A 12,971-nucleotide genomic window follows, 5' to 3' on the forward strand; every position below is an offset into this window, starting at 1 on the left:
AAATGTTAACTTGAGCTTTTTATATTTAACAAAATGCCCTTTGAACTAAAAAGACAATAGGAAAAATTGGATTCAAAATATTGTAATGATTGATTTTAAAAAGGGGAAATCAGGAAGTGTAATGTACATCTATAATCATTTGAATTTGATCCTAAAATAGAAAGTCGGCACTCATGATTTACTTTCTCGGGCCGCACAAAATGATGCAGCGGTCCAGATTTGGCCCCCGAGCCGGCACTTTGACACCTGTGTTTTAGAGGATAGGATGAATGTGCTTGTTGCTTAAATTGCATTTCTTTATATATAGGGAGAACAACACCTGCAATCTGGAGTTTGATGTTCTCTGCGTGGGTTTTCTCCTGGTACTCCGGTTCCTCCAAAATTCCAAAGACGTGCATGGTAGGGTGTTTGGACACTCTAAATTGCTGCTGGGTATAAGCAGCAAAAACCACGACTATTCTACGTCATCTTCACAACATGAACATTGAGTTTGGCGGACAAACTATTTCTTGGAGCGCAGTAAGCAAGGTATACATACCGACTTTTCCACATTCAATATGACGTGGCAACTTGGGCGTGGTTGCGCCCATTGCCGAGCCAGGTGCGTAAATTGGGCACATGCGCAGCATCGCGCTCCTTGGAGCAGCTATTGCCATGCTGTCGTTCGAACGACTAGCATCCAAACGAGGTAAGTTCGTGGGCAATATACTGGCCTACGTTCATTTTTAACACGCTACCGAGATCGTTTTAGGACTCAATTGTGCCAAAACGCCAACAAAGTTGTTAGTTTAATGCCAGGTCGAACAAAACGTCGACGATTTAAGCATGGGCTCCTTTTCCTCACTGGCTGTGTGCGACATGCTACTAGCTATCTTAGCATTAGCGTCACTACATTTGACTTCAAAAGTATTTTGTCCGTATTCTCTCCATTATTGCGTCGTGGGGAAATACTTTTGATTTTTCAAACATAGCTGAGATATCAACGGACATTTTACTAGGTGAAGGCTAACTTATGACATCCAGATGCACAACTCAGTTCCTGGTGTGCTGTATTTAATGATGGCTTTCACTGTGAATACAAAACGCGCTTTTCCAATTTGTAATTCTATTTAAATACGAAAAACATTTATACTTCAATTAAGCCAACTTTCTTCTAGCTTTTAACGTCAGTCTGTGTATTTAATCACTTTTTCTGGAAAGGAGAAATTAACATGGAGCACTCACTAACTTATTTTCATTCTTTATCTTGATCATTTATTGTACAATTTCTCTTTCCTTTAATAATTGTTTGGCATTTCCCAAATAGTTTAGTTAAGTCAAGATGCAGCTATTCCTGTGTGCCCGAAACCATGCACACACTCGAAGTTACAGGAGAGGAGACTTGGCCAAATCAAGGTAAAACTATTTATCTCTGTTGAATCTCCAGTCTCTGTATATGATAACTTTTGCTTTTTTTTCTTGCACACACCAGGTCCAGACTCTGGGGGACCAGGTGATCTTCCCAGGTTGCCCACTTGAAGATGATGCATCATCTCTGAACTCTCCTGGCAGTCTTCTGAGGTTAATTTACTGTAGGATATCCTAGTCAAAACATTCTAATTTCATTATTTTATTGACTAACCCCCCTCTTATTTTATATGCACGCACCAGGTCCATGTCCAGCCCCTGGAGGACCAAGTGATCTTCCTAGGTAGCCCACTTGATGATGCATCATCTCTGAACTCTGCTGGCAGTCTTCTGAGAGGTTAATTTGCTGTAGGATATCCTAGTCAAAACATTCTAATTTCATTATTTTATTGACTAACCCCCCTCCTATTTTATATGCACGCACCAGCCCCTGGAGGACCAAGTGATCTTCCTAGGTAGCCCACTTGATGATGCATCATCTCTGAACTCTGCTGGCAGTCTTCTGAGAGGTTAATTTATTGTAGAATATCTAAGTCAAAACTGTATAATCTCACATTATTTTATTGACAAACCCCCCTCTCATTTTATATGCTTCAGGTCCAGTCGATGTCCTCAGGTTGCCCACTATCTCTGAACTCTGCTGGCAGTCTTCTGAGAGGTTAATTTAGCGTGAAATATCTAAGTCCTAACATTCCAATGTTACATTATTGTAATGACTAACCCCTGTTTTATTTTATATGCAGGTCTAAGTGATCTTCTTCCCACGTTGCCAATGCATCATCTCTGAACTCTTCATAGAGGTAAGTTAATCGTAGCATCGCTACGTCAACATTCTTTTTTTTAAATTTTTTACTCAAGTTGCAATTTACTAATCCCCTCTTATTTTCTAGGTTATGTCCAATTCCGAAGGTGAGGAGGATTTCATCTTTTTTCTTCAACCAGTCATTTTAATAAAAGAGATTTGTGTGTCATTTAACTTTGTCAAAACACTTGGAGAAAAAAGACCCCAAGACCCCTAATGGTCTTTTTTTTCCTTTTTTTATTGGTGTTTATATATCCTGTCTTTTTCTATGTTTCAAAATAAAAAATTTACTAAGTATTTCTGGTTTTAATTTTTTTTTTTATAAGTATTTTTAAGGAAAAAATGACTAAGTGTTTTGTGGGGAAAAAAATGAATGAGTAAAATTTTTTTTTAAAGTATGAATATTTTTTTTTAAATTATATTATAAGTGTTGCATTTAAAAAAAATGCCTAAGTGTTTAGGGCAGAATTTAAAATAAATTGTGTTGCTTTTGTTTACAGGTGGAAGCAAGCAGTAAAACCAAAAATGTTTTCAAAGTGAATGTTAAGTGTGCAAATGTTTTTCAATAAAAACTTTCAAACGACAATTAGATTTCAGAGGCTTTATTTTTCCACAAAAAAGGGGCTGAGATAAAGTCCCATAAACCAGCCAGCATCTAGAGGTAATGCTTCCATCCATAGACGAAGAATGTTTTCTTGGTACTGGATGGAATTCTGGAAAACAAAAGGAGGTTTAAACACAATTTACTAAGTCCAACATTAAAAAAAGAAATAAAACACAGTTAGGTATTACCAACATGAGAAGCCCCATCTTTCCTTTCCTCAGTCAGCAAGCCACAGTAGAAGGCTGAAAGGAAATTAGACTTATCCCTCTTGATGACTGCACAGTTGCTTGGTTTGCTTTTTGTCCACTGCAGAGGTAGTCATCAAGAGCCCCTATTCAGTCAATTTACCATATTCTCCAACACACTCCAATCAAATAGTCAGCATCAAGCTCCTGGACAGCTTGTTGATCATTTGATTCAAATGTGGTGAGAGATATGGAAAACATACTGGATAGTGACCCTCAAGATGTTGGTGTCAAAGGCTGTGCCACGCTCCAAAGTCACCTTTCTTCAGCGTCGATTTGGCGCACGCTGAAGAGAAGCAAAATGAGTATCTTTAGTACACGTTGCATGAAAATAATAAAAGAGATATGGAAAACATACTGGATAGTGTCAAAGGCGTCGCCACACCCCAAAGTCACCTTTCTTTCACATTGATTTGGTAAACTTGGGTGGACTCTGAAGAGAAGCAAAATACAAAATGAGTATCATTAGTACACATTACATGGAAATAATAAATAAAATAACTGAAACAGGTCCTATGTCATAAACATTGGTCCTGTAGATTTTGACATTTTTGTGGCTTTTAAATCTTTACTAAACAGTGTGATTATGTAATTGCTTATTTAACAATTTGGATGCACAAATGACACATTCATTTAAAAAAATAACGTCCCAAAAAGCTCTTACATTGAGGGAAAAAAATGGTTGTTTTAACGAGTCAAAAATGACCCTTGTATTACTTGGGTTTTGTCAAAACCACATTTAAAATTAAAAAGATCCAAGCCCTGATGTATTCCTTTAAGTGAAAGGCAAATGTGTATATTATAAAAGTGTACTGTCCTTACACCTCCACTTGATGGCACTTGTGTGGGTGTGAGCTATCTACACAGGATCTTGCTATTTAATAAAAATGAAAAAACAAAACGCAGTCTTCATTCAAAATTGGAGTGCATCATGATTATAAACAATCTAATTTAGGAAAGTCGTCAATACTGATCGCTGATATCTAAAAATTACACGGATAGAGGAAAAAGAAGCCATTTAAAAAAAAGACTCACTTTGCTGACAATCTGCTCCTTTATGGCCACGTTCTTGATGTTTCCCAGCAATCTGTCTTCGTTGAGGGACTGAAACACAAAATACAATGATTTCTTTTTGAACATTAAGAGCTAAGAGTTAACGGAATGTAGCCAATTTGTTTGCAAACATTTTTCGGTCTGCATCCACGTGTGGCTACATTACGCGAACGAAGCACGATCCGGCCAAAAAGCACTCTTAAAATGAGAATCGGGGCTTCGAAATCCCCAAATGACAACGTACCTAAAGCGCTGCATTGTCAGGTGAGAACTTTAACTGCTCTTTCTTCGGTAAATCATCACGTCTGAGCCGTTCTGCACTCCAGTGCCGAAACACTGCTTCCTGGTTCATCCACGATTTTAAAGATGGCCGATTGAACTCTGACCTTACCATACATGGTCATAGAAAAGGAGTACTATATAGGATCATCTTTTTTTGTTTTTAAACCTTACTATTCATGGTCATAAAAATCCTAACTATACGTGGTCTTTTCTTTTTTTGAAGAAACAAGCCTTACTATACATTAGGGGTGGGAAAACTATTCCACAAATGGCTGCAGTGGGTGTGGGTTTTCATTCCAACCTATAAAGAGGACACCTTTTCCACCAATCGGATGTCCTACAAGTGCAATCAGTGAATTGCAATCATGTGCTTCTTGTTTTCTGCAGAAATGTCACTGGTTAAAGTGCATGTGCTTGATCGGTTGGAATAAAAACCTGCACCCAAAACGGCCCCCGAGGATCAGTTTGGCCACCCCTGCTATACATGGTCATTTAAAAAAAAAAAAAAAAGAAATATAAAGCTTTACTATTTAGGGGTATTTAAAAAAAGCCTTACTATACATGGTCATTTTTGACAGCCTTAATATACATGGTCATTTACTATACTATACTACTTTTTTTAAAGGAAAAAAGCCTAATTTAAAAAAAAGCCTTAGTATAATTGGTCATTTTTAAAAAGAGTCTTACCATATCACCCTGGTGGAGCAAGTGGTTAGTGGGTTGGCCTGACAGCTCTAGGGTCTTGGGTTCAAATCCAGGTCATGGCTATCTGTATGGAGTTTGTGTATCCTCCACGGGCCTGCATGGGTTTCCTCTGGGTACTCCAGTTCCCACCCACATTTCTAAAACAGGCATGGCCGTCCCTCTCCTTGTGCCCTGCGATTGGCTGGTTACCGATTCAGGATGTCTCCTGACTCCCGCCCGGAGACAGCTGGAATTGGCTCCAGCACCCCCTGCAACCCTAGTGAAGATAAAGTGGTTCAGAACATGAGATGAGCCTTACTATACATTTTTTAAAGAATAAAAAGCCTTACAATATCAATCAATTACACTGGTCATTTTTTAAAGAAAAAAAAAGTCTTGCTATACATTTTCTGTCAATGTAAAAATATATTCATACACATGTACATCATGAAATTTCATACTTCTCAATTTTTAGTAATCTATACGTCAACATTAGCAATTAGTTTGGAGGAAATATGGGATTTGATACTTTCATTTTTGATCATTATTTTATACATAGCTCTTTGTGGTGTCAAAAATTACAATTGAGTAACGCTGTAGTGCGGAAGCCAAATAAGTCATTGTCTTTAGTCCCCCCCAAAAAAACTAAAAGAAATGAAAACTCCACTTCTGTCTCACAAATACCAAAGTGAGTAACATTTGAAGAGAGTAATATTGACCTAGTATGCTTAAATTGACAGATGTCATTCAGTTTTAGACTTGCGGTTAGACAAAACGGATGTGTCTATTCAATGCAGATCGAAAAAACACTTGTTCCTGTTACATAAGTCCACTTAACGCTCTTGACCACCGCTGACTGTCTTGATACTTCCGCCACTGGCCGGGCGGAATAGCGAGCCGCTGCAATACAATCACGCATGACCTCACAAGAGAAAGAAACCACTGGCATACCAGAGTCTATATTTAAAAGTCAAGCCCGGGGATGTTTTTCTTTATTTGCGCAATTTCAAGTGTGGTCAGTGAGGAGGAGAGAATAGTTGTGAGTGTGTGTGTGTGTGTGCGTGTGCGCTGCTGTGTATGCGTGACAGAAAGAAGGTAAACACAAGGCAACATAAAGGGAGAATTTAACCATCAGTAAGATAATGAAGGCAAAAAGGAAAGCAGTGCGTCAGCACCATTAGGCTGCCAGACCCCAAAAAGTGTTCGGAAACCGCCCGCTTCCAGACAAATTCCGCCCCGCGGTCCATCTCACGTCTGGCTTTAAAAAAGGCCGTCCCTCGCTGTCTCCTCCCACCACAAATCCCAGAAGGAGACGACGAATGGATGCCTTTTTGTAAAAAAAAGTGTAGCATTTGGAGGCTTGACCGCAGCGAGCTTGCACTCTGCAGTCCGAGCTACGGTACAATCAAACCCACGTACGGTTATGATACATGCTTTAACAAAGCATGTTTATGTCTGGAAAGTAAGGGCAAAGTATTCCAAAGGGCTATGTTTTAAAGAATTTTAAGGACAAAAAAAATGCATAGGGAGTCCTCAAATTATAATGTCTTTGAAAAAATAATGGACCGACACTCTATTCAATTATATTTCAATGTATTTTACTATTTGACACTAAGTCAATCGACTTAAAAAATGAAATCCGACTCCGCTAGCATCGGAACGGACCTTGGTTGTAACTGGAGGACTCCCCGTATTACGATGAGGCTGAGGGACGGTGAATACTTTCCTGATGCGCTGTGTGGACGTGGGCATATTTACAGCCTGAAATTGAGAGTTCAGGAGCTCGGAGTCACTAGCGACACTTGCAGGACTTGACCACCATGTTAGACAATTGCTCCACGCGAGGGCTGCGTCCGATAAAATACATGATGGTTAGGGGCTCCAGGTCTTGAGGAACGCAGCAAGGGGACGCCGACGCTTCGGGGTTGAGTTTGTTGTAGAGCGGCAGAATCTGAAACAGACCAAAAACCCGTTCAAGTTCACTTCAATGCCAGTCGGCGTTTAAAAATAACGCCATTTGTCATCAAACCAATATATTGATACGGTTGGATTATTGTCTATAAATCAAGTCGGAGTTGGAGTGGTGTGGCATATTGCTTGTTCTTGATGTTATATGTCAACCATAAAAGGTGACAGGCATTTACAGTACGACTTTGAGGTAAACCAGCAGCCCGCAAAGAAGGAATGTCAACTTCATTGCATTGCGCACGCCAACAAAGTCTATACATTTGACATAAGTGGACATGAATGAAAATGAAGCCAACGCAACAGCTGTTACATGTTCTGACCTCACTGACATTTTGATGTTTGTGTACATTTACAATTTTGTTTGATAATACACAACTGGTAAAACTCTTTAAATTTGTCCCAAAGTATTATTTTAAATTTAAAATCTGAATAACATTTTATTGTATCTATGACATTTTACCAATATATATCCATTTGAACCCTTTTCTTGAACATTTTGGAACGAATTAGTTTTGTAGTTGGTGCCTTCTTTGCAACATTTCTGAGTGTGAACATGCAAAATGTATTTTCTTTTGAAGTGAACGTCAATTCTTAACCTGAAAAGATATAAATACCAAACATTACCCACAAAAACCTCAAACGTTTCTACACAAAGTGTAAAAATTTGAGGTCATTCCAATGTAAATTATTAACATTATTGGCCTACAAAATAGGTTCAAACATTTTGGAACAAGGTAAAAAAAATAATGTTGTTCTTCTTTAGGTTGAAAAGTGTTCTACCAAATATTATAATATATATTATCATTCAATGCTAGTATTTGAAATATTTGCGCTGTCTTTCAAATTTGCCATAATTAAACTTTGTCAAGGTCTGTCATTCTGCTATTTGTCCTCGAAATAACATTGATAAGTTACAGTGATAAGTAGAAGCCCACCATGTTGTAGTGGTTGTTGGCACTCCAAAGGTAAGGGCAATTGCCAGCGCAGAAATTGGCCTTGTAACCTTTGGGCTCGTGGATCCACTTCCAATTGAGGTCTCGCCGGAAGTCAATGTAGAGCGAGCGCAGACAGCAACCCGACTCGGAACCGCTAAAACACAAGGAAAACACAAGGCTAGGTCATGGGAGGATGACAAAAGCAAACGGTAATGACAACGCGGGTACGAGCCTAGACTAAATCAAAAACAGAAGTCTAAACACAAAGACATTATTCAGACACAATCATGTTTGAAACCAACTCGTCAAGGCATTGTTCCTGCACGTCCGAAGAGGGAGTAGTCGACGGTCATACCGCGAGCAGGTGGCGGCGTCGGTGGCCGCCGCCGCCCTCTTCTTGCGGTTCCTCTTGGTTGGGTTCTCCCTGCGGTCGCTGGGCAGCAGGGTAAGGATGAGGTGAGGCGTCTTGCTGCTGAAATCCGTCTGACCTTTCACCTGGCTCTGCTTCTTAAGCTGCCGCAGCTGCTCGTCGTCAACGCCTGAAGGGAAAAAACAAAAAGACCTTCACTTTTCTCATTGATATTTAACTTCATCAAGACAGTAGGTGAAATAAAAACATTTAAGAAAAAAAAAAGCCCAATTTTAATCCATACAAAAAATGTTTGGACTTTGTGAAAGTGAAAAGAGCAAAAACAAGACCTTCACTTGTCTGAGAGCAGATTCAAAAATTGATTTTTTAATATTTTGTTGTCATAAAGAGCGGAAACAAACATTGGGCCGAATGCAAACCGGCAGTGAAGGCCAGTCATTCGGGAACTGTCTCAATAGTCTCGCAGTGTTGGAGGAGAACAGAGTGGCCATTATTTCGCCAACCGGTGTGTCATGGGGAATCGTTAATCATTTGGTGACTGCCGTGTTTCTTGTGGTTTTTGGAAGCTGGTGTTTGTTAGGAAAAACTGCAAACATACCTGCAAAGAGAGCCTCTAGTTCTTCGCTTTTATTGGGAATGATGTTGTTGGTGGACGGGACGAAGGTGCAGCAGGGACAATGGACGCCCAGTTTCAAGCCAAGATTGCTCTCTGTCAACAGGAAGAAAAAACGGTGAGGAAGAGCACCGAGGGGTTCGAACTCAAGTGTTGAGACCGACCTGGTTCAGACACCCAGTCCTTGACGGTTTCGGTGACGTCCACGGAGAGCCAGGATCCCCTCGCCCGCGGCTGAACGGTGCGGGAGTCCACGTAGCGCTGCGTGGACGTGCTATCCTCGTCTGGCTTTAGCAGCTGACCCAAAACACACAATCCAATCAATATTAGAATGACAATGTCGTTATTAGGGAGTAGATATTCATATAATATGCTCATGTATGTACTGGGTATCTCATTTATCACATTACAACTTTTTGTTACATCATTTTGAATCTAAACTGCATCAAGTGTTGACATAGGTCTTGTCCGCCGAGTTTAAGGAGGCTCATTTATACATTCAGGTATAAATAACTCACACAAACTCTGTATGGTGATAAACATAAATTAAAAAAAATCAAATGGAGGCATGTAAATGAATGGCTTTCCTGGGAATTCTGTGAGAGGTGCGAAATGTTTGCCCGCAACCACTAAACACATTTCACACAGGAGATTGTTGACATATTCACATCTACTTTTAGACAAAATAAATAAGCCTGTGTAAAAGTAGTCTGTCTCTTTTGAGACACGTGAGTGAGTTCCCTTTAGAAACATGTTTAAAATGTCTGTTTATGAGTTTCTAAATCAGAGATGTTCAACTTTCAGGTCACTTTCTTAGTTGACATTTTCCTTTGGAGCTCTATTTTGTCTTCCTGAATTCAATCGACAACTATTGTGGTTGAATTGGCTTGAGACATTGACCTAAAAATGGTATATTCCCATTTTAAAAGTTTTATCTCTTTCTAAATATACATATATTTTCCTGTTTATTTTTTTATGTGTACTTATAATTGATTTTTCCTTTTTTTTATTTGGGGGGAAATATGTCAATATACATGTGTGTAAATAATAAAATGATAATAATTCAAAAAAATACAAATATTCTACTTGTTCATTTAGTACATGTAATTTTCAGTGAGTAAATGTAGTTCTCAGTATGCATTTGCTTATTTAAAAAAAAAACTTGCTTACCTGGTATATCTCAACTCTCTGCTCGGCGGCTTTCGCTTGCGGGTTAGGGGCTCGGAAAATCCTGAATTCGGCTTTGACCAGCGTGTTGTTGGTCAAGTCCACGCTGCTGACATCGAACAGGACGCTCCGATAATGCGAGTCAAACGGCAGTGTCTGCACCGTGTCTGCGGGATGAAAATGATCACGTTAAACGACTACCTGCTCGTATCCAGTGGCCCTTTTGAAAGATCGTTTAACATTCAAATAAACATATAAATTAAAACCCCAAAGTTAGCGTCACTATTAAATCAAGTCACTACTCGTCACCATCCATCCATTGCTTCTTACGGCCACTTATCCTGTTCGTGGTCAATTAAAGGGTGATTCCATCTAATAAGAGTGACATACAACCTTTCAGACTCACGTTATAACCATTTCTGAGTGGGGAAAAACCTGCACTCATTGCACTCTAGTAGTCAAAAACCACTACACTGGCAGCGACTGAAATGTCAGGCACTGAATGTTTTGGTGGCACTGACAGCAATAAACTAATGGTTGCCAGCATGATTTCTACTTTAGAGGTACTAAAAGCACTTTGACACTACCCCTCCATCCATCATGTGCCAATGCAAAATCAAAAGAAATGTATCTTGTTTAAGGGTATTTCAATATGGTCATCAGCACAATTGAGTTCTGAGTTAAATTGTTCAAGACCAACAGTACATTTCAAGTATACTTACAAAGACAATATTTAATATTTCCATGCCAATCCAAATCCTCAATAGTAAACAAAGTAAACATTTGCACTGTTATGGCGAGGAGAATTGGCCTTATGCAATTCAGTGCCTGAGGAAAGATGCTAATGAAAGCTTTATTGTCATTGTACATACATACATATACATATGTTTTATATTGTACGTTGTACTAGGAGATGCATTCCCGGTACAGCCCAGCCGGAGAGTTATGACATACATTTAGTACATACTTTTACAATACGGCCAGGCTGCCTGCCGAATGACCATTGACGGCACTCTTGAATCAGTGTGAAAGTGAGTGTGAAAGTGAAACAATGGGTTGGGAAGAGTGGAAAAATATGTGGCACTCCCCTTCAAAGTATGCACCAATTACTACTCCATCACTAGAGGACATCCATCCCATTTGAAGTGAACTGCCATCCTCCCACTCCAAATAGATTGGACATCTGTTGCTGTCTATTACAGCAGATGAATTAGGATGTATGAGCAGATGTTTTTGCGTTTAAGTAACTTTGAAATAATTTCAAAAAAAAAATGACCAAAACACACACAGTGTGGTACTGGCCAATCAATCCCACACATCTGAGTATTGGTAAAAAAATGTAATATCGGGGTAACACTACTTACTGGTTTGCGTGCGCAGGGGCAACATGTCAATCCTCTGCACTTCTTTGGCATAGTAGTCCTCCTCGCTGCTCTCTCGATCGCACGTGGAATCCGACTCGCTCGCTCTCTCCTTCAGCAGCTCTCGAGTGCTGTTGTAAAGAAGCATGACCTCCGCGGGCACCACTCCACCGGCCGCCGCCGTGGGCGATGCCGTCCCCGCCGACGCCTCGTCGTCATCGTCCGGTGGGCTCTGGATCCGAAGCTTGCTGAGAATTTGTCCGCGCACCGCTTCGATGCGCCGCGACTTCTGCTCGTCCAGGTTGATGAAGGTGCATGTGTTGATGCCCTTGACCAGCGCCACGGACAGCCGGAGAAGGAGCAGCAAAGCCAGGCGAGACAGCCACATGGTCCGCGGGGGCGATGGGGAGGAAGGAAGACAGTCCCTGAACGGCCGCGAGGGCACTCAAGACAGTGGCAAAAGCAACTCCCAGGAACTAAAAGTCGACACTTAAAGCCCAGAGCCGCGCGTGCGTCAGGAAGTTTTGAAAGCCAGCGCGACAAACAAATACGACTCTAAAAAAATCACATTAAAAAAGCAGGCTGATATCAGGCTTGACTGAAAACCACCGACTGCTTCTCAACGACAACCAACAATTACGGCTACTTTATCACGACATCGAAACAAAGTTACAACTAGCACTTAAAAATAAGTTTAATAACCGGTGATCTACTGTTAACTGAACTCCAGTGTTTTTATGTAAAATTAGCAATTTGCCCTGAACCTGCACTAACAACTCCGAAATAATCAAGCCTCACAATTGAGACGAAAAATAAAACCACCTAATTACACTGCAAATATGTATATCTCTCCAGTGTACCCGTAGGGTAATAAAAACAAATCAGCCCATGATAAACTCACCTGCCCTGGCTCACGACAAGCACATTCGTTGGGCCAAAGGGGCCACATAACCAACTCTGACTCAACCTACCAGCGGTTCTCAGAACGACCCCCCAAAAAGCGCTTATCCTCTCTATAAGGTAAACAAAACGAAGTGAAACAACCGGGTAACGTGTTGATTTATGTTATAAAACTAATGACGAGTGCCCCCCTCGCATAAACATTAAAATCACGGGAAGGAAGAAGGAAAAAAAGTTGAAAAAGGTGAATGAAAGAAGTCCTTGTGGCGGAGGGGCCGCTTTTAGGGCAGGTGAACCGTAGTCCGATGGTATGCGAGCAGACCTGCTGCGGGACGGAGCTCCATCACGAGCCGCGTCGACTGAGCCACGCAGGCCGGTAAAGGGACCCCGGAGGCGGGGCTGGGAGCGGCAGCCGCCGTGCGTGGGTGGGTGGTTGGGAGGCGGGCTACTAAACGACGGGGAAGGGAGTGTGAATTGTGGATAGGAGCCATTTCACTCGCACCAAAGTGGGCACACATAAGTGTGAGACATATTTAATTTAGTCTAAAAATAACAACTATCCTCAAGTGGTCTGCAAATG

General features: G+C 40.7%; 1 protein-coding gene and 2 long non-coding RNA genes across 3 annotated transcripts; 1 reads left to right on the top strand and 2 right to left on the bottom strand.

Moving 5' to 3' along the window:
* The first annotated feature begins 277 nt into the window (after nucleotides 1-277).
* On the top strand, nucleotides 278-2,422 carry LOC144207584 (uncharacterized). The gene is made up of 8 exons (XR_013328716.1): nucleotides 278-688; nucleotides 1,307-1,395; nucleotides 1,472-1,560; nucleotides 1,651-1,744; nucleotides 1,835-1,916; nucleotides 2,005-2,065; nucleotides 2,151-2,207; nucleotides 2,298-2,422. It is a non-coding gene; the product is annotated as an uncharacterized LOC144207584 (long non-coding RNA).
* A 373-nt stretch (nucleotides 2,423-2,795) lies between these two features.
* On the bottom strand, nucleotides 2,796-4,524 carry LOC144207554 (uncharacterized). The gene is made up of 4 exons (XR_013328704.1): nucleotides 4,356-4,524; nucleotides 4,094-4,162; nucleotides 3,002-3,491; nucleotides 2,796-2,922 (listed from the first exon to the last, which is right to left on the bottom strand). It is a non-coding gene; the product is annotated as an uncharacterized LOC144207554 (long non-coding RNA).
* A 2,134-nt stretch (nucleotides 4,525-6,658) lies between these two features.
* Nucleotides 6,659-12,755, bottom strand: tgfb5 (transforming growth factor, beta 5). Its single transcript, XM_077733545.1, is given in 9 exon segments — nucleotides 6,659-7,028; nucleotides 7,981-8,134; nucleotides 8,336-8,519; nucleotides 8,949-9,059; nucleotides 9,128-9,260; nucleotides 10,134-10,297; nucleotides 11,495-11,903; nucleotides 11,906-12,046; nucleotides 12,393-12,755. Coding segments are annotated over 9 exon segments (1,503 nt in total). The 5' UTR covers nucleotides 12,441-12,755; the 3' UTR covers nucleotides 6,659-6,869.
* Nucleotides 12,756-12,971: the final 216 nt, after the last annotated feature.

This window comes from Stigmatopora nigra, chromosome 14, assembly GCF_051989575.1.
Source record: "Stigmatopora nigra isolate UIUO_SnigA chromosome 14, RoL_Snig_1.1, whole genome shotgun sequence".
NCBI classification, from domain to species: Eukaryota; Metazoa; Chordata; class Actinopteri; order Syngnathiformes; family Syngnathidae; genus Stigmatopora; species Stigmatopora nigra.